Source organism: Notamacropus eugenii, chromosome 2 (assembly GCF_028372415.1).
Source record: "Notamacropus eugenii isolate mMacEug1 chromosome 2, mMacEug1.pri_v2, whole genome shotgun sequence".
NCBI classification, from domain to species: domain Eukaryota; kingdom Metazoa; phylum Chordata; class Mammalia; order Diprotodontia; family Macropodidae; genus Notamacropus; species Notamacropus eugenii.
The window spans coordinates 506,434,998-506,459,331 of NC_092873.1; the positions used below are offsets into that span (position 1 = coordinate 506,434,998).

At 52.8% G+C, this 24,334-nt stretch overlaps 1 protein-coding gene and 1 long non-coding RNA gene across 3 annotated transcripts; one reads left to right on the plus strand and one right to left on the minus strand.

Annotated features, from left to right (window-relative positions):
- Positions 1 to 7,314: 7,314 nt before the first annotated feature.
- Positions 7,315 to 20,559, minus strand: HECTD3 (HECT domain E3 ubiquitin protein ligase 3). Of its 2 annotated transcripts, XM_072649225.1 has the most exons (21): positions 20,115 to 20,551; positions 19,614 to 19,774; positions 18,936 to 19,028; positions 18,518 to 18,653; positions 16,876 to 16,991; positions 16,628 to 16,741; positions 16,459 to 16,541; positions 14,477 to 14,642; positions 14,198 to 14,279; positions 13,401 to 13,583; positions 13,235 to 13,287; positions 11,826 to 11,890; positions 11,332 to 11,435; positions 10,074 to 10,193; positions 9,686 to 9,775; positions 9,372 to 9,578; positions 9,039 to 9,168; positions 8,756 to 8,830; positions 8,527 to 8,608; positions 8,039 to 8,110; positions 7,315 to 7,597 (listed from the first exon to the last, which is right to left on the minus strand). In XM_072649225.1, exons 1-21 carry the CDS (start codon positions 20,457 to 20,459, stop codon positions 7,513 to 7,515), a joined length of 2,562 nt encoding a protein of 853 aa, XP_072505326.1. In that variant the 5' UTR covers positions 20,460 to 20,551; the 3' UTR covers positions 7,315 to 7,512. The 2 variants fall into 2 exon arrangements, with proteins under 2 accessions (XP_072505326.1, XP_072505325.1); XM_072649224.1 differs by lacking the exon at positions 16,628 to 16,741 and having other exon boundaries at positions 20,115 to 20,559.
- A 186-nt stretch (positions 20,560 to 20,745) lies between these two features.
- On the plus strand, positions 20,746 to 24,219 carry LOC140530049 (uncharacterized). Its single transcript, XR_011975783.1, has 2 exons — positions 20,746 to 20,853; positions 23,614 to 24,219. It is a non-coding gene; the product is annotated as an uncharacterized lncRNA (long non-coding RNA).
- Positions 24,220 to 24,334: the final 115 nt, after the last annotated feature.

Consider the following 24,334-nt stretch of genomic DNA (forward strand, 5'->3'; position numbering starts at 1 on the left):
CATCGATCAGCCAGGGGCGGGGCCAGGAGAGAGGACCAGCCCAAAATAAGCGAGCGCCGAACAGAGGATCCTGAATCCCTGCGGCTAGAGGAGGAGAGGGCAGAGAGGGAGGCGGGAGAGGGCGGGGGGAGCGGATCCTCGGAGCCGGGTGCAGAGCCGCCGAGGGCACCCTGCGGCGACAGCGAGCTCACCACCTGCCGAGCAGCCGAGAAGGCGAGCCGGGCCGGCCCGGGGACAGCAGCGGCAGTGCCGGGGAACTTCCCGGCTTCCCAGGCCGGGGCTCGGTTGTCCCCTTCTCCGGCCGGTCCTGGCCCCTCCCAAGCCGCGCAATCGCCCCGCTTTCGGGGTGACCGGCCCCAGACTGCGGCTGTGGGAAACCTCTGAGTCCCGGGGCAGCAGCGCCAAGCCGGCCCACCCCTCCAGCCTTCGCTGACCCCCCACTCTGGGCCAGGTACCGAGGGGGATCCTCTCCCCTTGCTCCATCTCGCGCGCACCCCTAGCTTCCAGAGCCGGCCCAAGTAACAAGCCACACTCCACGAAAGCAACACAGCGAGAGTAAGCTGTTTGTCAGGACGTGTGACCCCCTGCTGGGCGCTCGGCGGCTGTCCCAGGTACCCATCGGGCCACTGCCCTCGGGTGAGCAGTTGTGTCCTGTTTGCAAGGCTTCAGAAATGCCTGGCATCACTTTACCAACAACTGACCGATTTGTCCACCAGGTGGCAACACATTCACCCCGACAGCCAAGTGGACCCTTGTGTGTTTCCAGCAGCCCGGCTTGCGTCTCCTCACATGCTCCCACCAGGGGACCCCCTAAATGCCTGCCTGCGTCTCACTAGGCTAAGGTTTCTTAGCAGCTGGCAGTCCAGCCCCCTCCCTACCTGCTCACTGTTCTCTCTGGCCAGTGCAGAGCCTTGGTCTCATCTTGTCCAGCCCCTCTTGTCCACTCTGTGTGTACAAAGCTCCCAGGATCCCTCCGGATTCTGCCTTTATTGGGCTGGTGGAATGGCCCTGTCCCGAGCTGTGTGTGTGCCTCATTCCACCCACCCCACAATCCATCACCTCTGTCAGGACTATGCTGGGAAGAAGACTTTGCCATCAGTCTCCTGGAGCTGCTCAGAGTCCTGAAGTCTTCCCAAGATACTTTTCTTTACCATGTTGTTACTGTATCGCTTCTAGTTCTGCCCCCTTCCCTCTAGCTCCATTTATACAAATCATTCCAGGTTTCTCTGAAACCCTCGCCTTTACTATTTCTCATGGCAAAATAATATTCTATCACATTCATATACCATAACTTTTTCATCCATTCCCTAATTGATGGGCATCCCCTGCGTTTTCAGTTCTTGGCCACCACAAGGAGCCAGTATAAATGTCTTTGTACCTGTCAGTCCTTTTCTTCTTTCTCTCTAGACAACAGATGTGGTAATGCTCTTCCTCGTTCTTTATGTATGTAGCACACCAAGGACTAAGTTAGAGTCCAAATGTGGTGGTTCCACAATTCCTGATGAAGAGAACAGTTTGTTAAAGACAGATCTTTTCTACTTTTCAAATGTTCTTAAGGAACTGGGTCACTCCCTAAGCTTTCTAGAGACTCATTTTCCCTCCATTTCTTCTGTTTTGTTAGGTGATATGATTCATAATCTTCTACTGTCCTCCTCTGTAAGATTTTCCAATGAGTTTATATTCTAACCTGTCTTTTCCCTGTTGGCTGGATTTTCTTGATAGATATATATAGTTCAGTTGTTTTTTTCAGTCGTGTCTGATTTTTCCTGATCCCATTTGAGGTTTTCTTGGCAAAGATCCTGGAGTGCTTTGCCATTTGCTTCTCCAGCTCATTTTATAGATGAGGAAACTGAGGCAAACGGGGTTAAGTGACTTGCCTAGATTCTAGTGCCTGAGGCCAGATTTGAACTCAGGTCTTCTTGATTCCAGGGTTAATGCTCTATCCACTTTGCCACCAAACTGCTCCCTCTTGATGAGATGGAGAAAATGTTTACTTGCTGCAGCAGTTTCTCAAATCATTGAGCCACTTCATCGTGGTGATCGATTTGCATAAATCAATTACACTTCCTTAGGAAACATTGATGATCTATGCCAATTTCTGTTCCTTTATTCCAATCTCATTTTTCATTGTCAATATGCTTATTCAAATAGGTCAGGTCGGAACTGTATTGCAACACACTATATCTTCTCAATTTTATTCTCAATTCTGAACTTGGCTCTAACAAATGGCTAGTTTGGTTGCACACACATAGTTGATTTTAGAATGTTTCCATATTGGTAACTAGTCTTTTCCTTTTTGTTAAGATATAGTCAATTTCATTTTTTGTGGTTATTTAGCAATTCTCCATGTCTAGTGCCCTAGATTTTCTTCTTTTTTTTCTATTACATTTTCATTTACTGTATTAAATATTTTCCAATTATATTTTTATTACTGAAACTTAATTACAAAATAAGAAAAAGAGAGGATATCATATGCACAGCAGAATGTAAAAAAGAATTCAAAACATATAGCAATAAATTTCCATTTCAAGAAAGCCTGTATAATAAATACTACACGTTGCGTTGAGAGCTATCCATCTTTTCTTTGCTTCCTTATTCTCTGTTATGTCCCTTTTACTTTGTTCTTTTTTCCCATTCCTTCCCCCTGCTCCCCCAGAAGACTACAATTAAGTGCTGATATATTTGTATATTGATATAAATACCTGGATTTTCTTCTTAAAGAAATTGTTCATGGTATAAAACATTGAGGCTTCAGTTTTTCCCACAAGCCCTTGGACTCATTTCTTTTTTTCTCCAAATTTATTAATGTCTTCAGTTTTCAACAATCACTCCCATAAGTGCCAAATTTTCTCCTCCTCGCTCCCCAAGATGGCATGCAATCTTATATGGACTCCACACATACATTCCTATTAAACGCATTTTCACATTAGTCATGTTGCATAGAAGACTTAAAATGAATGAGAGAAAACAAAACAAAACATAACAAAAGAGAAAATAGTCTGCTTCATTCTGCATTCGGATTCCATAGTTGTTTCTCTGGATGTGGATGGCGTTTTGCATCATATGGACTCATTTCTTAATCTTGAGTCATATGTGATGGGAAAATAAGAATGCTACCTCACATTTCGGTAGTGCTTTATAATGAAACTTGATAGCAATCTTCCTTCCCAACAAACCTTAAATGTCTGATATGATTTGTTTTTTGTTGGCTTTTTCTGGTAGGAGAGGAGGAAGACTTGGGCAGGGGAAAAGAGTTGACTAAAAAAAGTCAAAGAAAGAAAAAATCCACAGAAGAGAACAGCAAGGAGAAAGGGAAGCCAAAAGAAATTAAACTCTCAGTTCCAGGGAGGCCAGACTTAAGGGTAACTCTCTAGCAATCTCCATGATGCCTCATTGTCTATGAAATAATATGTGTTTATGAAATAGTAAAATGAGGAGCCCAGTTTTACATTTGGGAATTTTCCCCATGGTGCTGTAGCTTTGTTTTATTTTCAACATTACAGGCTCTTGGAAAGGCCCCCAAAGCTGTGGTGTCAAGGGCCCCCAAAGAGTCCCTATCTACTTCCACACCTGGCTGGCCCGGCAGATTAGATCTGGGCTGAGCTTGGCCTCTGTCCCAGACCTCTGCTAGCATTAATGTGAAACTCATTGGCTTTTCCAGGCAATTAATGAAATGATTCTATAGATTTCTGCTTTACATGATTATTTCATATTCCTTATTCTCTCCCAGGTTGCTGGGAAGGGGGCTTTCTTTGCCTGTCAAGGGACCTCTGTGGCAGCCAAAAAGTTCTTGTAGACCCAAGGATCATTGGTTGTGGGCCTAACCTCTTACCATGACCTGGAGCCCACCCTATCATCCCACTGTAAGCCCCAGTTGGTTGAATTCTAGTCAGTGGGAAAGGAATCATTGTTTTCAGATTGTTGGATCAAGGATCAAAAAAAAAAGGGTGGAGAAAGGAGCCCAATTTGTCGACCAAATGCCAGTCCTCAAACACTGGTGTTTTCAGTTTTGTTCCCTAGCCCAGGAATGGCCTAATGGATTGATTCATCACAAAGCTGTAACCAGATTCCTGGTATTTGTTTACTGCTTCCAGGAGAACTGGGGGAAGAAAACCTTCATTAATTGGATGTGGAATAATCTTCTGTAAACACATGTGAATGATGTTAGTGGCTTCCCCTGCTGTCTCAGAATGGTAGATCTGTCCTAAATGAAGCAATCTCATGGACTCAGTGATGTTTCCAGCTGTGAATTGGGAACATGTGTCAGCTGGGCTGGAAGTCATAGCCAACCTGGGAGTTAAACCAGCCCTTGGAGGTCATCTAGTCAGTTAACAAGCATCTGTTAAGCTCTTACTTGTTAGGGATACAAAGAAAGGCAAAACCATGGACCCCACCCTTACGGGTTCACATTCTAATGGGGGGGGGGGCGTGGCAGAGATGAAAAGGAAGCCCAGGGTTGGTCAGCACTTGGCCCAAAGTCATAAATTGTTTACAGAGACTGCCTCACTCTGAGTCCAGAACCTTTCCCACCATATACTTGTATTTTCACTCTGGAGTTTTCTAGACACTGATGGCTCTTAATTAATTTACCTGGAACTGTTAAGTGTTGGCAGTATAACGTAGGCCTCCAAAAATAAAAATATTTCGTATTTTTGGTGACTTATTGTTTACAAAGTGCTTTTCCCATAAATTGTGCGTCTTTTATGTGACACCTGGGAACTACAACAGCCCTGTAGTGTAGGTAATACAACGTGGCTCCTGGACTGCCTTCCTTAAGTCTACATGATGGAAGCACGTCACCGTAGTAATTATCCAGCAAATAGGTATACTATCAAAGGTGTCTAGCAGGTAGCACTCTCCTTGAGCCGCCAGAAGAGTAATTGCCACATACTTTTTCTGTTACATGAGTGGGATCATATCCAAAAGTGGCTCTGTCTGGGTAGCTAGGTGGCATAGTGGATGAAGCACCAGGAAGCCCCAAGTTCAAATCCAGCTCAGATACTTACTAGCTGTGTGACCCTAAGGAAGTCACTTAACCTGTTTGCCTCAGTTTCCTCATCTGTAAAATGATCTGGACAGAGAAATAGCAAATCTTTCCAATATCTTTGTCAAGGAAACCCCAAATGGGTTACAAAGAGTAAGAACAAATCTCTTTTGGCCATGAGAGGATGCTCAGCTTACAATGATCTCGTTTATTCCTCCAACTCCATGGCCCAGAACTACAAGGTTCAGAATTTATCCAGGGGATGATATGGAAAATTCCTCTAAATATCAAGAATATTAAATATACAGTTCTAGAGCCCCTACTCTATATCTGGAATCTTGTTTCTGTAAGTCATCACCCCCCATAATCATGGAACTCAGTCAACATTCTGTGGCCACAGTTAATTGAACATAGCAAAAAAGGTTAACACACAAGAAGATATCTCCCTTCTGCCGTCTCCTCAAAGGCATTGAAATCATAGACTTAGAGCTGAAAGGGGACCTTGAAAGCCATCTAGTTTACTCTTCATTTTACAGATGAGGAAATTGAGGCCTAGTGAGATGACTTGGTAATAAAAGGTCAAGTCTAGATCTGAACCCATGTCCTATGACTGCAAATCCAATGCATTTTCAAGCTTTCATTTGGAGCCCACTTTTTCCCAAGGACTGAAGCAATATGTAGGAAAATATGTCCCTCAGTTGGGAGGAAGTTTTTGTACTTCTAATCTAGCTAATTCTGAGTAAATATTTTTTGGTAAAAGCTACTTTATATTAATTGGCCAAACTGATATTGAGAGTGCTAATTAGTGGTACCAATGATACTGAGGAAGTATTAACTGGCACTGATTAAAAGACATTGAAGGGAAAACTGATGATTGATGTTGGAGGAAACCCACCAGAATGGGGGGCTCAAGCCAATAGCATTAACAAGATACCCCACTACCTCGCAGGAGTACCCCCAGGATCGTAAAGGGGAGATGTAGCCAGGCCCCTGTGGGACATGATTCATCAGCAAGGGTGAGAATTGGGAAAGACCACCATTGTATTAAACATTAAGCTACTGCTCTCCAGCAGCTTCTAATCTAGTGGAAGAGTACACAAATAACTGTGACTTCAGGGTCTTGGGAGACAAAACACAGCAGGGATGAATGTAAAGTTTTACACTTGGGTCCAAACAGCATCACAAATACAGGATAAAGGAGGCATAGTGAGCAGTTTACAGGGAAAAGATCTGGGGAGTTTTAGTGGATTGACTACAAGTTCACTGGAAGCCAGCAGCATGATGGAGTGACCAAGGGAGCCCATAAGAATAAACCATAAGAAGGAAATAAGAGAGGAAATGATCATCCCTCTCTTACCCAGCCCTAGTCAGACTACACATATCTGGAGTCTGCTCAGTTCTGGGGGCTGCTTTTTAGGAAGTTTGCTGAACATCTGGAGATTATCCAGAGGAGGGTTAGTCTACTCACCCCACATCCCCTGTGGGCACGGCCAAGGCCCTCTCTTCTCCACCACTGATGTGGACAAAACAAAGGACAACCTGGGTGTGAGGATGGACTCAGCCCTCACCCCAATGTGTGCCTTCAGGAATGAAATCAAAAGCCCCCTAAGTGGAAAATCCCTTAAAACAGAGCTTTTAACTTGGGAGTCTGAGCTTATTTTTGCTTTATTTTGTTTTAAATATCTCTAGCTGTCTTTTACTATAATTGGTCTCCTTTGTAATTATCTGTATTGTACATGGAGCATTTAAAAACATTCCTCTGAAAAGGGGTCCACAGACTTTGCCCTCTGGCTTTCCGAAGGGGTCAGTGAGACAAGAAAAGTCAGGACTCTCTGCCTTAAAAAGACATGAGGTTTTCTGGTAGCTGTCCAGGGTCCCACTCTCACAGGGTTCCTGTGAGGGTTACGTCTGGTGGGGAGAGCTCACAGACCCAAAGCAGGATTTCAGGCCTCTTTCCTGCCCCAATCTGCACCCCCCCAAAAAAGCAAGAAGGGACAGAGTCCTGGACAGAAGTAATGATTGTTTCTCCTAGAGTAATCTCCTAAGCATGTATCTTGGGAGGGAGCGCAAGGATGGTCAGAACTATCTGTCAGAGCAGAAGACAGAATCTCCCAGGTATCCCAGGCATCGAGTGATAGGGATGGAATCTGAAGCTAGGTAGCATCAGAACCCAGACTCCGGCCCTGCTCACTCTATACCAAGTTGCCTCAGGAAGGCACCAGGCCCAGATGCCCCCCGGCTGGTGATTTCTAAGCACTCAAAGTCACTCACAGACCAGAGGCTGGCTTGACCCTTGCATCCACCAGGACTCCAAGAAATCACAACTGGCGCAAGAGAGGAGTGAAGTGGTTTATTAGGATACAAGCTGCTGTCCCAGACCACCTTGAGGTAGCCCAACCTCAGAAGAATGTGGAGGGCATCAGCCCCCAGCAGAGGCATGGTAGAGAAGACATGAGCTGCTGTCTTGAGGCACTCTGCCATCCAGAGCCCAGTGCCAACTTTCCTGGGGCTCTGCCAAACTGGGGAGCTCACTCCTCCCAGGGGCTCATGTCTGTGTCAATCGCTACACAGTTGTAGGCGGCATACCTCAGCTTCTCCTCACACACCTTGGCACTGTGTGGGGAAGGGAAGGGAGAGAGAGAAGGGACAGCATCAGTGTATGAGAAAAATGAGGTTGGGGTAGTGGGGGGGACCCAAATATCTTCCTTCCCAGCCTTGAACTCCATCTATGAGAAGAGACAGATGTGGTAGGAGGGACAGACTCATGAGGCTCTCAGGGGACCTTGGGGTCCATCTGGCCCAGCCCAGCTTGCCTCCCTTCTAGGAATCCCCTCCACAACATCTCTGGTCAGTTCTCCTGCTTGGGAACTTCCAACGATAGGGAGCTCATTACCCAAGGTACTTATAGTTATTTTTCCTATTGTCTGGCCTCAACATCCCTCTCTGCCCCTTCCCTCCCACTGCTACAGAAAGAGGCTGATCCCTCCTCCCCAAGCCAGTCCCTCAAAACCCTGGAGAGGACTCTCTGGGCCAAGGGAAGAGGTGACCACTCACCTGACGTAATGGGGTAGGAAGAGGGTACTGGAGCAGGTGGAAGACTCAGGCAGAGCATCAGTTGTTTCCGAGCTGGGGGTTAGGAAGTCAAGAAGTTAGGATCCAGGCCCCCTGAACCCTTGGAGCTGCCCACTGACCAGGGCAGGGAAGCTACCATTCAGGGGAGGCAAGACAGTGAAACAGATCTGCCCGCCCCGTCTACCCTCTGTGGGTGCCACCCCTAGGGACCCACACCTAGTATCACTCCTGGAGCCCGGAGAACATTGGGCACCCAGCGAGCAGCAAGGTCTGGAAGCCATCTGATATGGAAGAGGCAGCGAGGGCCCGGGGAGTGGTCACTCAGGCAGAGCTGGGCCTCCATCTCTCCTCTCCATCACACTGATTCCTCATCACAGTTTCTTAGTTTTGCACAGGACTTTAGAACATTCCCAACCATTTCCTACTCCTCCAGGCAGCCCACTCCCTTCTCCCTTCTTCTCCCCACTTACCCCAGCTTGTCTGGATAAATGTAGATGCGGGCAGGCAGGCGACTCCGGCCGGTGACAAAGCGGAGAAAGCGGCTCCGGTCCTCTGAGGAATGAGGACAGGTCAGACATCACTCAAAGCCTTCCCATGATCAGGAATTCACTCCCCATCCAGGTGGCTTCCTCCATTTGGGCACAAGAGGTCATCATAAGGATGGACAGTCAAGGCCGGGCTGGCCTCACCTCTACTCACCATTAGTGAAGTTGTTGAGGGCCTCCCAGAAATATTGCACACGGATGTCTAATGGCTCAAAGTCCTCAAATCGGGCTACAGTGGAGACAGAGACAGACAGGAGAGAGAAGGGAAGAAGTCTGAGCCGGAGCCTGAGAGGGCAGGATTCTCAGCCAAAAGCATCCCCAGAAGTCAGCCACGTTCCCACCTCCACCACCAAGCTACAGATGAGGGAAGTCACTAAGATCCCAGGCCAGAGCCCCCTCCCCATGCCAGCCCAGTGACATCCTCAGCCACAACTCACTCAGCTTACGAAGGGCATCCACTGTGACTTCCGGGTCCCCGCACACCTTCTTCTCTAACTCCTGCCAGGTCAGCAGGTCTAACACAGCTTGAGGAACCACCTTTAGCAGTCCCGCTTGCATGGCAGCCACCTGGGTGGGAGGAGGAGACAGAGGACCCAGTTCAGCCCTGGGGATGGGGGTCCCACCTTACCCTCAAGCAGAAGCATGGCTCCTGCTGGAGTGCTGGGTGATCCTGGGTAAGTCACTGCCCCTCTGTTCCTGGATGCTCTCCAACAGAGCAGGGGAGGGGAGATTGCTGCCTGCCCCATTCCTATGCCCCCTGAGCACCCCACCTGCTCCTTGCTCTCCTCCAGCCGGGCTTTCTGCACCAGCTCGATGAAGCGCCCACGGTCCTCATAGAGCACGGCCACGGACGCTCCACCAGGCAAAAGCTCTACCATGCGCTGGTCACTGAGCACCGTGGTGTACGTCAGCTCCTGCCCAAACTTGAAGTCGAAGGTCTCCTTGTCCATCACCTCCATCACCTCCAGCAACTTCACCTAGCCCCAACAAGAGGGAGGGGCAGCTGTGAGACAGTGGGACCCACAGAGGTGGCCCCCTCCACCCAGCTCCCACCGTGAGGAACCATGCCCTGGTAGCCACTCACCAGCACAGAGTCCACAGCGGAGAAGTCTTTGCTCCAGCTCACCTCCTCACCCGACAGCTGCTTCCACACAAAGCCAGGCAGAGCCAGCACCTGCCAAAACAAGGGCCATGCCATGTGGATGCCAGGGATGGCAGCAAATGATTGAGGGGGATGCTAGTCCTACTTCACAGAGGTCTCACCAGAAACCAAGTGAGGGTCACAGAGACAGGATTTGAATCCAGGGCCTATCACCAAAGCCGGTATGCTTCCCACTATACCACACCACACCTTTGAGGTGACTAGCTAGGGTCTCCCCAACCCATCCCCTGTGGCTCAGTCAGGGCCCAGCCGTCCTTCCTTCCATTGGGCCACCCTGCCAGAGCACTATCCCTCAGTGCCATCCACTCACCAAGAACTCCTTGCCCCTCAGGGCAGCACCCATCAGCTGACCAATCCACTCATACTTGGCAAACTCTCGGCAGGATGGGTTGGGGACATACATATCCCGAGCCTCACCGGTTCCGTTGCCCTGTCAGGGGAGAAAGGGGCTGTCAGGCTGCAGGACCTGTTGGGGTGAGAGAGTGCTGCCCCTGGCACCCAGGCGGTGGAAGGGGGCCATGGACAGAGGCTGGTCTAGGTTGCCTCAGAGGCTCTCCAGCCAACTCAGTCCTATTCCAGGAAGCTGCCCCAGACCTTCAATTAGAAGGGGCCTCAGTAGATCCTCCAGGACATCTCCTACACCTCCCTGACCTGCCTGACTCTGATACACCTGCTGTGGTCCTGGCCTTGGTGGCCTGCGCAGGTTGGAGGAGGACCAAAGCACCAGGCTAGAGGGGACCTTTGCAAAAAAACTATGATATTCCCCTGGCCCCAAACACGGGTGTCTCCACTGTGTCCTTCTGCCCCCACCCCTCAGTGCTGAGTAGGCCAGAGTGGAGCCCCAAATGTTCCCCTCAGCTTCCCCTCCCCACCCAGCCCTGGGCCTCCTGCTTCAGGCTGGAGGGTCCTCTCTCCTCTTCCTACCTCCAGGATATCCCCTCACCCTGCAGCCCATCTCAACACCTCTGCTTTCAGAGCTCCCCAGAATCAAGAGATTTCTGGCCCCAATGTCCTGTCCCACAACCTCCCACTGTCTTGTCCCTTGAGCACTAGCCACCTCTGCTGGGCACAGAGTAGGTGCTCAATAAATGTTTACTGACTACTGACGTTGAGCATCTGCCCTGCTCTTCAGCTCCTAAACCCATGGAGGTCTGGCTCTGTCCCTATCTGCTGCCAGAGCAGCCCCCAGAAGCCCTGCTAGACCCCTGAGAGGCAGCCTGGTCTAGGGGAAGTAGCCAGGGCATGACAGAGACCTGATGCCACCCACTTGCGGGTCATTGGTACCTCCCCTCCCTGGGCCTCAACCTCTCTTCTGTAAAGTAGGGCTGCTAATATTTGCATCCCCCCAGTATGGCTGTTGTCAGGACAAACCAGGGCTGCATGGTCAGCCTCACAGGGTCCCGAGGACACGTTCATCCTCATCTGCCCAGGCCCTCCCTGAGCCAGCTTCTTCCAGCCCAGCTGCAGCCTCCCGCTGCAGGTTCATGCCAGTCTCCTCGCATGTCACCTTCCCACCCAGGCCACCCTGTTCCCTTCTCTCAGGTTCCCTGTGCCTGGATCCTACCTACCTGGTTCGCTGTGCGGACAAAGAAAGGCAAGGGAACAGGAGTGTCAGCTGAACTGGGGCACAGCTCCTCAGACATGTCAGCCAGGCTGTCACGGAAACCACCCCCTGGAGCCACAGACCCCCCAAAAACCAAAATAACACATTCACACAGTCCTGGAACCTGCCAACCCAGAGTCCCAAGTCTCCCAAGTTGTCCAAAATAGATTTAGCCTTTAAGGAGCCTGAGGGCTGTCCCACTCAGATCTGCTGGGCCTCAGAAGACAGGACCAGGCACAATGTGTGCATGTCTGGGGCCAGGTGGGGGGATGAGTCAGAATAAGCTCAGCTGAAGGAAAGCCTCTCCACTGTCCCAAAGGTAGGTAGTGAGCTCCCCATCCTTCCTCAGAGGGACCCGACTATGAGCTGGGTGTGTGGCAGAGGGCCTCCCTACTCGAAGTCTGCTATGGGTACACTCTCCAGCCCCGCCAGTGCCCCGCTCCCCCAACCTGTCCTCACCTTGGTCAATGATGCCTTCAGCAATGAATTTGCACTCCCACCATTGGTCATAGCGAAGGGGCCACCTGCCAAGAAAGCAGGGGTCCTGATCATATAACTGGCCAGTCCAGCCTGGCTCTATCAGGGCCCACCCAGAGCCAGATGTCTGCCCTTGGCTCCTGGCACATGCTGCCCTGGGGCGGGGAAGGAAATGTAGGGCACTACCCCTTCCATTCCATGCACATGTATTAAGTATGCTGAGACAGACATGATCCTGCTCCCCTGGGGTTCACGGGCCCATGGGGGGATGAGACACACACCCAGAGGTGGGATGGCCATGAACAATAGGCCATCTGGGGTGAAGAGGGGAGTTTAGAATCGGGGGGTCCCTTTCTGAAGGAACTGGCATTGCTAGATTTGAATTTATCAGGTAAGGCTGGGGACAGAGGAGCAGATCAGGACCAGGAAATGCCCCACAGGACCCTGCCCCTGCAGGGCAGCACCAAGGGAATCCCCATGTGTCTAGGCAAGCCCCCTTCCCTCTCTGACTCACTTCACTCCACTGTTAGAGCAGGGAGTTGGACCAGAGAAGTAAGACTCCAACCACTGGATATAGTGTCAAGTTCAAAGTCAAATGACCAAGGGATCTCTGCTCTGGGGGGCAGGGGGCAGTTCAGATGGAAAGTTCCCCTTCTAGGTGAAAGAGAAGGTCAGGTGGCCAGTGTCCAGGGGGATAACCAGGGCAGTGAAAACCATGAGGATCAACCAAAGATGTGCATGTTTATCCTGGACAGGAGAAGGCTTGGAAGGCATAGGAGGCTGCCTCCAAATATGTGAGGGGAGAAGGTATCGGCCTTGTTCTGTGTAAACAGGGTCAAGAGCAATGGGGAGAAAAGCCAACTCAGGATCAACGGCCCCAAGAGCGGTCCTCAAGAGAGAGGCATGGGCTGCTATGGGAGGCAGTAAGCTCCCCATCCTCAGAGGTATCCAAGCACAGACTGGATGCTCCCTGGCTGAAGATGCTGCAGATGGATCCCTGGCCTTGGCCTCAGAGATGCCAGTCAGTACCTCACTGACCATGAGTAAGAATTCCAGGGAGCCAGAGGTCAGCCCCTCTAGAACACACAAATGCTGTGACAGTGGCCTCTGTCCACGCTTGGGTCCCTGTCTCCCCCTCCTCAGAACAGAGCTCCCTGAGGTCAGGATCCCTAAAATGTTACTCCCAGTCCCAGCACAGTGGTCAGCAAACAGCAAGTGCTTAATAAATGCTTGCTTTGTTTACTGAACATTTGGATGGGCAAATAAGCAAAAGAGGGCTTTGAATACCAGGCTAGAAGGGCTGGCTGCACTTTGTCTGGCAGGCACCAGAGAGCCACAGAAGGGTCTGGAGCCAGGGTGAGGAGGGCAGGAGCACCCATGCCAGGACGCACCTGTAATCCAGAGGCTTCTCATATTTGTCAGATGGTTTGAGGCCCTCATACACCTGGGTCAGGAAGGGAAGGAGAGCGTGAGGGGTGTCCTGCCAGCCCCCCTCCCCCAGCGTGCTTGTCCCCCCTCCCCCAACCTGCCAGACCCCTCCCTCCAGCAGCAGCAGACCTGGGTGAAGACGGCATTCTTGCAGCTGGGGTCTCGGGCTGGGCAGTCGCGATGTTCCATGGCCAAACGGCGGTTGATGTATAGGCGGGGCATGGTGCTGGGCTTGCTGCTCTCTGAGTCCCGCAGACACTGGGACACCAGGGCCGGGCGCCGGCGAGATAGCAGCAGGAACTGCTTCACTTGCTAGGGAGGATTGGGAGGGGGCTCGCTACATAAAGCCCTCCCAGCCTTGCCCCCCCAGGGAGCTCCCAGGGAAGCAGGGAAGTGGGGGAAGGAGACACAGAACAAAGCTGGAGCCCAGATGCTGCTGATGCTCACTGGACGACCCATTTCTCCCTGTGCCTCAGTTTCCTCCTTTGCAAATTCTGCAATGCCCAATCCCTGCTTTGCCACCCACTCACTGTGTGAGCTCACTGCCCATCTCTGTCCCTAACCTGGAAGGGGCAGCTACATGGTACACAGTGGGTGGAGCACCAGACCTGGAGTCAGGGAGACCTGAGTTCAAATCCAGCCCCAGACACATACTAGCTGTGCAACCCTAGGCAAGCTGCCTCACCTGTTTATCCCAGCTTCCCCATCCATAATATGGGGATAACAACAGCACCTAAATCCCAGGGTTGTTGTGAGGATCAAGAGAGAATATTTGTAAAAGTCCTTGGGGGTGAGGAGGAAGAGAAGGAAGAAAGGAAGAAAGATAGCTTCTCGTCACCAAAGGTATCCCAGCATACGCCTTAGACAGCACGGCTGTTTGTATCCAGCCTCTGGGGCCTACCTTCCCTCCAGGCCTGGGCACTCACCTTGATGTAACTGAAGGTGCCCAGGCTATAGTCCCACGCGGGCACAAGGTGGTGTAGGACGCTGTCAAGGACCTTGATGAACCTGGGGAGGGGGTGGCAGAGATGTAGGCTGCAGGAGGGGCACAGCCTAGCTGGAGGGAGGGAAGGGGAATCCCCTGAGAGTCACCCTGCCTCAGATGGCTGCTGGCACCAAGATAAGATGGGGGGGAGGTGGAGGGACGATGACGCTAGGCCAGTTGTGCCAGCTTGGGGGTTACCCAGAAGCTCAGGACTCAGCACCTCTGCAGCAGCACGGCCCGGCGGTACAGGACTTCGGGTGCCGTGCCCTCCAGCCGTGGGTAGCGTACCAAGCTGGCGGGCTGGAACATATCGGCGCTCAGCCCCAGGTCTCGTTGTCGGGAAGATTTGATCTTGACTCCACGAAGCCGGACGTCAATCCCATCATCTGCCAGGGAAGGATCGTGTGAGTGTGACCCCCAAAGATTCCTGAGCCCATCTTCAGTGCAGCCCCTTCTGCTGAAACCTGGGCAGAAGCCATTGGTGACCAAGCCTCCCATCCCCTCCACCCTCAGGGATCTCATGGGCTCCCATGGGTGCAATTATCATCTCCAGGCTGATGGTTCTCCTCTTTTTAAATTTAAATTTTATTTTATTTTGGAGAAGACAGGAGATACATGACCTGTAAGAGACTATAACCCCTACCCTTGAGCTGATGCTCTCAAATCCACTTCCACTGAGCTCCAGGCTCCCATCTCCAAATGCCTCAGACATCAGCTGGATGTCCGGCAGACACCTCTCATTCAGCACATCCAGAACTGGCCTCATGTTCCCCTGACACCCGCCCTCTCTCCCTAACTTCCAGCCATCTTGAACTCCTCCCTCTCTTTTCCAGTACTTAGCAGTGTTTGCTACAGAGTGGGCACTGAGTAAATGCTAACTGGCCCACTGGTCCTCTATCTCATTCCCAACTTTCTACCTTCCTAACATCTCCAATATGGCCCTTTCTCTCCTTAGACACTAATACCACTGCACTGGTGCAGGCCCTCATCACCTCACCCTAGGATTATTTCAGTGGCTGCTAGGGGTCCACCTGCCTCTAGTGGGGATTTCCCTAAAGTGGAGGACCAATTGTGTCACACCCTCCTCCATAAACTCTCTATGGACTCCAGGATAAAATTTAAAATCCAAGTCTTTCCTCCTTGGCTCCAGCCTCCTCACACCAGGAACTCCCCACAAGCCCGAGGTGCAGTAACAACACATCTCTTACAAGACATTCCAATCTCGCAATTCTGGGCATAGTCCCTGGCCATCCCCCAGGTGGCCCCTTCACGTCCCTGGCTTTCTAAGCCATGCTCAAACCCCACCCTGTGCAGGAGGCCTTGCCCAGCCCCTGCAGCCAGGGCCGCCCCTTCTGAGATCACTTCTCCCTGCTCTGTGTGCATTTTTTGGGTCCAGCCCATTGGACCCTGAATTCCCTGGGTGCAGGGACAGTTTTGTTTTTCTGTTACCTACGGCTGAGGCCAGGCACCCTCCTATCTCCCACTGGCCCAGGGTTCTTAGTCCCTCTGCCTCCCAGAACTGCCTCTTTCAGGCATCCATTTCGGGGCGGGGGGGAGGGACGGTGGGAAGTGGGGACTGATATCTGTGCTCATGGGGAGGCCTAGCTGGAGGTGGTCTTCAAGGCCTCTCTAACACGGAGGCCGGAAGGTGTTTGTCCGACTCTCAACCAGCGCCAGAAGTCAAAGGCTTACTCTTCTCAAACACAAGCCAGCAACCTCTTGCTCTCCCTGACAGAGGCCCTGCCCTGGGGCAGGTCCATAACTCCTCTGACTTGGCCACAGGGACATTCTCTCAGCTGGCTACTGACTCTATGTTTCCCACCTCTCCCTTCCAGGCCCACTCAGGCCCTCCCCTACCTTCATCTCCCCGCAGCGCCCCAGGGGAATTTCTGTCCCCCATCCTCCTCCCCATTCTGTCCCGTGGCCCAGCCTGCCCTTGGAACAGCTTGAGGCCTTCTCCTGCCTGATAGAGGCCTCACGGACCTCCCCTCCCCAGCCTTCCCCAGATAAGCCAGGAAGGTCTGGCAGCTTATAGGGACAGACCTCAGAGGTCCCCTGGTCCAACCCTGACATTTTATAGAGAAGAAAATGGGGAAAATAAGCTCTGGGCACCCAGGGTGGGAACAGGGCTTCCAGAGAACCTAGGGTCAGGGTGTGCCCTCACCCCCAGAGCCCAGGGCCCACCTCCCTCAGCCTGGTCACCTCGGCACTCCACAATGCGGATCTCAACGATGGGAAGATGGATGGTCATGTCCTCCAGGACACAGACGTCCCCAATCAGAGTCCTGGTAACCAGAGGGAAGGAGGGAAAGATGGTCCATTCAGTGCCCAAGGCTGTGCCCGCCCCTCCACGCCCAGGACCATGTCTTACTCATCTATGTTCACATCACTCAGCTTCCTTAGGCTGTCCCCTTCACCTCCGTACACGACTACTCGCTTGGGCATGAAATTATCATCTGTTGTATCGACAGTCAGCAGCAGCTTTCTGGCGGGAGACCAGGAGGACTACAAGTGCCTCCTTCAGGAGGCAGGCCCGGGTTGGGAGGAAGGGCCACAGAGGCTGCCTCCTGGGGGAAGGTGGGGCAGCCCTGGGCCCGGGGCAGAAGGACCTGTACTCACTTGATGACGGTGCCCTTCTTCATGGTGAGTCGAACCCAGTGCTGACACTGGGACCCATCGCTCTCCCAGTAGGTGTCTGCATTGCTGTCTGTCAGGCAGGAGACGTTGAATTCCTCCTGAGGACAAGGGATGGGTGAGGGCAGCCAGGCTGCAGCCTTCCCTTCCCAGCCCACCCAAGTGCAAGGGCACCACTGTGAGTGCCTGGTCTAGAGTCAGGCCCTGGGTTCCAATCCCAGTTCTTCCCTGGGTTCTTCCCTTCTCCTCCTAGAGTCTATAAAGGAGGGGGGTGGGCTAGATGGCCCCCTGAGGCCCCTCCTAGTTCTAAAGCTCCAGGGATGGGGAGTCACACACCATGACTCTGGTCTCACAGTGACAAGCTATGGGTTCAGATCCTAGCTGGGCTCTTCACTAGCTAGGTGAGTGTGTGACTGAGCAGAGAAACTGTGGCAAAGCCACAAGGAGGCATAGAAAGGGTCAGAGCTGGAGGGGCCCTCTGAGGCATCTCATCCAAACTAGCTTTGAACGGGAATCCCTCCAGAATGTCCCCAAACAGAAGTCATGCTTGAAGCCCTCCAGGGATGAGGACCTTACTACCTCTCAGAAAGCCATCCATTCTGGAAGAGCTCAGTGTGGGGAGACTTTCCCTGACAGGCTTTCCCTGACAGCTCCACCCACTTCTACTCCTAGCTCTGCCCTGGACCAAGGGTTACAAGTCCTGTGTCTGCATTCTAGCAAGTAATTGGGAATGATGACAAGAAAGACACAATAGCTCTTTTGCCCGGGGCACTGACTGCCAGAAAGGAAGGCCCCATAGACCCCAGAATATTCAAAGCAGTCCCTTTGGCAGTAGCAGGTACCCATGGCAGAGGAAGGGATGAACCCACAAACCATCACTGTTCCATGTGAAGGGATGCTCATAAAAAATTCAGAAAAGTGGGGAAAGATGTAAGAACTGAGGCAGAGAAGTTGGGGAAGATGTACGAACTGAGGCAGAGAAGACCACAGAACCAGGAGGGTGGCCACAGTGGCCACCACACTGTGGTGTATGTGGACAGACTATCAGGACAAAACAGACCCTGAGCACTTGCGATGGCTAAGCATGGCAACCACAAAGCAGAATCTGGAAGATGGACCTCTTTCCTTTTATGGGAGAGTTGAGGACCATGAGAGTAGAAGAAAGAAAGGTCAAGAAGGCCCTGTTTGCCACTTGGAGCAATCAGACATCAAGGCCAATCCTGCCTAGAAAATGGGGCCCAGTGAAGTTATGAAAAATCTTGCCCAAGTTTACATAGGTGGAAGGTAGCAGAGTAGGATTAGAACCCAGGGCCTGTGCCTCCAGGCCCAGGCCTGTCCACTCTACTTTACTGCCAGACTTAGAGCTGCAGCTTCAGGGCCACCTCAGTCTTGCTGAAGCCCCAGGCCCCCCAAGCTCTCCTCTGCCACACTCTCATTACATCCTACCTTGTGGTAATTCTATTGGCCTGTGTGTGCATGCCAGCTGCCAGATAGAGCAGGGGCTCCCTGAGGGCAGGCTGGTGTTTTCTCTTTGTGTCCCAGAGAAGCAGCACATGGTTGTGCAGATGGGAGTTTGTTCGGACCAGGGGAACGCCCCAGTGGGCTCTGGCTTCCAGCTGACCCTCACCGTGTAGGAAGACACATCGATACTCTCCACATACTGCTTCACGCTGCCCAAATTCTCGTCCTCCTTGCCCACGTGATCATACAAGAAGTGGACCAGGTCCTCATCACACTCGTAGGTCCATGTTGGTGGTACATACCTGCCCGACCCACCCCACCCCACCTTGGATCAGGCCAAAGATGGGAATATGGGTGGGATTCCCATATTCCCCCAGACCTTGGAGCCTTTCCACAGACCCAGACCTCCCTCCACTACAGGAAAACTTGAAAAGAGTGACAAGTAGAAAAAACCAGGAAATTAAAATAGTGGGGCCCTCAATGAAACCCTTTCAGAGTTAGACAAAACTGAACAAAAAATATTCAAGAAAAGAGCTTCCTCCTCCACCCCCTTAATTAAAGAGCTTTCCTCCCCTATCACTTACAGCAGTCTCTCTACCGCCTCAGTGTCCTCCTCTGTGGGCTGTGGCGGGGTCCCCAGGCGTAGGGAATATTTCAGGTCCACCACTTGCTCCCACCTGTAGGCACAAGGGATAGGGACAGTCTGAAAGCTGAAATTCGCCCCACAGCCCAGGCTGCTCCCACCTGAAGAAGGCCCAGTCAGGTCCCTCCTCTGCTCCAGACACCTCACTAGCTCCCCAGAGCCTGAGGAGGGAAGTAGAAGCTAAGGCTCTTCAAGACCTGCCTCCCAGTCCTCTCTAAGTTTATTTCCTACAATTCCCTTTCACTGCCTCTGAATTCCAGATGGAATCAGAGTTAGATTGGGCCTAGATTCAGGACGCATGGGGCAATTCACTTAAGCTGACCCCTCAGCTTTCTTGTGAAACAGGGGGAATGACTGCACCAACTCCAGAGCAGCTGTGGGGATTAAAGGAGTGTTTGTAGCACAGCCTGAGAGAAGGGAGGCATTCAGAGAGAGCCTAATAAGCACAGATTTCTTCCTCCCTCCCCTTCCAGCCTTCCCGGTTCCCCCTTCCCCTTCTCCCTGTCTGTGCCCCCCTCCCCCGGCAGCACTGGCAGAGGCACAGCGCTGAAGGGGGCAGACCCGGGCCGGTCCAGAACAGGGGGGCAGGCCCCGCGCCCAGCCGGGCGGGCCGGCTGACCTGACCACAGGTCGGTAGTCCACCCCGAAGAGCTGCTGCTGCCTCTGCAGGCGGTCGGTGGAGGCCACGGGCACCAGGCGGTCTCCGCCCTCGGCATTCTTGCAGGCCAGGAGCCAGCCTTCGGGCAGGTCACAGCTGCTCTTGTGCTCGGCCAGCTGCTCCTGGGGGCCGAGAGCGGGTCGGTGCGGGGTACCCGCCCCGTGGGGGGGCCTGGGACCCTGCGGGGGGCGGGACTGGGGGCGATAGGGAGGGGATGGAGGGGGGCTGGGCACGGGGCCTCTGCGGGGACACCTCGGGGCATGGGGGGCTCATCACATGGCAAGGCAACCTCTTCCACTCTGGGCTCGGTCTTGCCGAGGGCCCCTAGGACCCTTCCCCCCTCCCACCCCCTCACCCCCCCAGGGCACAGCCGGAAGCGCCGGGCCCAGGGCGGGGCCCGGTGCCAGCTCAGCGAGGGCAAAGGGCACGGGACGGGGCCGGGTGTCCGGGGGCGCCCCTCACCCTGGTCAGCTTGACCCAGAGCCCGTGGCTGTTGCAGAGCTCCTCGCCTGTGGCCCGCACGCAGCCCCCGCGCGGCACCTCGATGCTGCCCAGGCTGCCTCGCCCGGCACGCCTGGCGGAAGACCCGGCGGTGGCGAGGTCCGGCGCCGCCCACACGGGCAGCACGCAGCGCGGGGGCCCGGGACCCGCGGGGTCCTTGCACAGCTTGTAGCGGACCTCGCGGGGCACGAAGGCCAGCGGCCGCGGCAGCGGGCGGGCGGCGCGGAGGCAGCGGGCCGCCTCCTGCAGGAAGCGCACCCGGCCCAACAGCCCGTGCGGAGACTCGGCCGCAGAGCCCCCGGCCATAGCCCGGCGCGGGAGAGGGAGTCGGCTGGAGCAAGAGCGCGGAGGCGGGACTCGAACCTCCGACCAGCACGGACCGCGCAGAGCCGGCGACCTCCCGCCGTAACGACCCGCCTAGTCCCGCAGCACGGCCGTATTGCCTCGAGTAGTCCCGCAGCCCTCAGAGCTTGGGTCAGGCGCCACGCCCCGCGGCTCACTTGTGCGGGACTCCACCACATCGCGCTCTGACACTTAAGTCCCGGACCCCGCCTCCCTTCCTTTACCCCGCCCGGCCCACCTCCAAGCCTGCCGCCCCTTCCTGCATCTCCCGTCAGCTAAGGAGCCAGTTTCCCTCTGTCCGAACTTGTCCTCTCTGTTTCCTCCCGCGGGTCACTGCTGCCCGCACGGCTGGCCTCCGGTAGGTCACTGCGCGTCCTTGGCCAGCCCCTGGCCCCCATAGGGTCTAGCCCTGCCCCCATCTCCCTGGCCCGAGGGTCCCCCATCTCCCCCACCAAGCCCCTAGTCCTTCGAGGTCCGCTCTGCTCACATCTCTCTCTTGGCTCGGACGCCGCCTCCTCCTTCTCCTCCGGGAGCTTTCCCAGTCTCCCTCTCCAGCCTTACTCCGTCCCTAGCACTCCACGTCAAACTCCTTGGCCTCCCCGCTCCCACCTCCTCAAACCCTATCCCTCCTCGATCCCCCCAACCCCCCCCAGGGCCCACCCTCAGTCCCCAATACAACGGACAGTTCCTGGATCAAACTCCGCTGGTGTTCCGCACAACGCCCACCTGTTCTCGTCCATCTCTACTTTCCACCTAAGCCCATTTCATCTCATCCAGACTTTCCATGCTTCCACTCCTCAGTGACCTCCTGACCTGGTCTTTGCTCAGACTTCAAGCATTTATTAAGTGCCTGTTGTGTACTGGGGATTCAAAGGAAGGCAAAGACAGTAACTGCCTGGAGGTGCTTACAGTCTGCCATTTTGAATTCCTCACCCACTTGACCATTTCCAGCCAAACTCCAACCCTGAATTACCTTCAGTCATTGATGGCCTTAGCAACTACTCACATGCTGCTGAACAGAGCTGGAAGAAGTCATACAACCCAGCTGAATGGGTCTACCACATGTGTATCCAATACAACTTCACTGGGGCTCTCACTGCAGCAAAGCAATCCTTCCAGTCAGCGTGTATGAATACTCTGTCCCACTTCCCATGGAGACAGCTCTGAACTTGTTCTCCTTTCCTCAAGGTCCTGCTCCCTCTCGCCTAAGGACCCTGCCTCCTACTTTACTAAGAAAATAGAGGCCGTACACAAGAGTTCCCACTTTTCCCCTTCTCTTTGTCCCCAAATCTTCTGTCATCACCTCTACTGTCTCCACCAGTCTCTAACAGGGAGATAAGCCTTCTCCTTGCCAAGAGGACCTCTCAACATGGCCCCTCAATTCCATCCCTTCTCATCTTCATGGGCTCTATCAGTCCCACTATCACCAATCTAAGTATTTCAACAAAAGTGGGGTGCTAGTCACAGGCCCCCCAACAAATGGAGGAGAATACAATGAGGGGGCACTTGAGCTGATGACTCAAGAAAAGGGAGACCCACACACACACCTCAGGGTTACCCCTGGGACACTGAGGGGCAGATATGCCCCCCCTTCTCTTAGTTAGGGAGTTAGAAGGTACATGGTACACTAGAAACAAAACAAAACAAAAACCTCCCCTAGAGCCGAGACCAGGGGTGGGGAAGCTGTGACCCTCTAAGTCCTCAAGTGCGGCCCTTTGACTGAGTCAGAAATTCATCCCTAGTCTAGATCTAGACCTAGACCCTCCAGCTGCATCCCCAAGTCTGGGAAGCATCTCAGGGAGGAGAGGGAGGCCCCCACTTCTCTCACTGACTCCCCCACCTTGTGCAATCTGGCATCCAACCTCATTGCTCCACCCAAAATGTCTTGTTTCATCAGCATTTGATGCTGTGGATCTCTTAACCTTGGTCTCCAAAGACCCTGCTCCCTCCCGCTTCTCCCCTTCCCTTTCTGAGTCTCATCTGCTCCATTCTCATCCAGGTTACACTTGGTAGGTGTCCCCTATGGCCCTGGTCTTCTTTCTCTCCATCAGCCACCTTGGGTTCAAAGATCATCTCTCTGCAAATGACTTGCAGGTGGATAAATCTGACCCTAAACTCTCTTTGGTGTGCCAGTCTCGAATCACCAACTGCCTTCTGAACATCTCAAATTAGATGTCCAAGAGACATCTTGAACTCAACATGTCCCAGATTGATCTGTTATCTTTCCTCCCAACTTCTCCCCTTTTCAATTTTCCCTGTTATTATGGTGGAAGCCTCCATCCTCCTAGTCACCCAGGCTCAAACCTTGACTCCTCTCTCTCCCCTCCCCATCCCCAGACCCCTGCCCATATATCCTATATGTTGCCAAGGCCTGTGGAGTTCCCCTTTTTGACATCTCTCCTAATCTCCCCCCTCTTTCCTCTGACCCTGCTCCCACTGTAGGCCAGGCCTCCTCATCTCTCACCAGGACCATTACAAGAGCCTCCTCACCAGACTCCATGACTCCTGTCTCTCCCTTCTTCAATCCCCCCTACACAGAGATACCAAAATGATTTTCCTTAAGTGCTGATCTAACCTCACTCACTAAATCCCAGTGGCTTCCCAGGGCCACTGGGATCAGCTATAAAGTCCTGGGTTGGACTTTTAAAGCTGTTTCCCAACCTGGCCCCAACTCATCTTTCCAGCCTCATTGTATGTGATTCCCCCTCCCACAGACTGATCTGTGGGTCACCAAGGACACTCTCCCAGTGACTGGAAATTCTCCTAGCTCTCCCAGGTTACTTTGTATCTATCTGTGTTTATTCTAGAGGCACATATGATTTTGTATTTATTGGAGGCACCTGGTGGCACAGTGGATAGAGAACTGGACCTGGAAACAGGAAGATCTGAGTTCAAATCCAGCCTCAGATACTTATTAACCGTGACCCCAACCAAATTACTTCACCTCTACTTGCCTCAGTTTCCCCAACTGTAAAATAGAGATAATAATAGCATCTCTCCCAGGGTTGTTGTGAGGATCAAATGAAATCATATTTGTAAAGTGCTTGACACATCGTGGGCGCCATATTAAGGCTTATTCTCTTCTTTCATTCTGCATGTTTTGTCTCTGTATCTCTAGTGCTCAGGAACAGCCCAGGCATCTGATAAGAAGCTTTGCTCCAGGAGGTGAGAGAGTGGGCATCCAGGGTAGATGAAGACCATGGATTCAGAGTGCAGCAGTGAAGAGGAGGAGAGATGGACCAGGAGAAGCCCAGGGGGAGAGAGGACCACCTTTGTGGGCAGTGAGGGAGTAGGGCCAAGCCAAAGCTATCAGACACTGAGGGCCTGATGTCTGAGACAAAGGAGAGAAAATGGCATTGGGGTCATCTGGCATCCAAGGAGAAACATGAAATTTTGGAGCAGGGGACTCTCTGGTGTTTAGAATGTAGCGTAGGCTCTGATCTCCTTCTTCCAAACCCCACAAACCCTGGTTGGATGAGGATCCCAGAGGGTGACTACTATTTGTCACCCTTAGGATTCTAGGGGTAAATCTGAGGCCTGAGAGAAAGGTTTTTCTGTAGCTCATGAGCCCCCACCAGCGTGCTTCCCCTAATGCATCATCACTTGATAGCAATTAGCCAGTTAGTATGGAGAAAAATGTATAGTATATGTAACATATGGAAACATTCATTAGTACACAGAAACAAGTATTTGCTAAAGTGATATAGTAAAGACAGTAGGTACCAAACACTGTGTACTTTCCCACAAATATACACAATGTCCAGGGGAAGGCAAGATCAAGTTTACTAAGTATATGATTCTCCTCAAGAGCTTGGCCAAAACTGCTTCCACCATTGAGC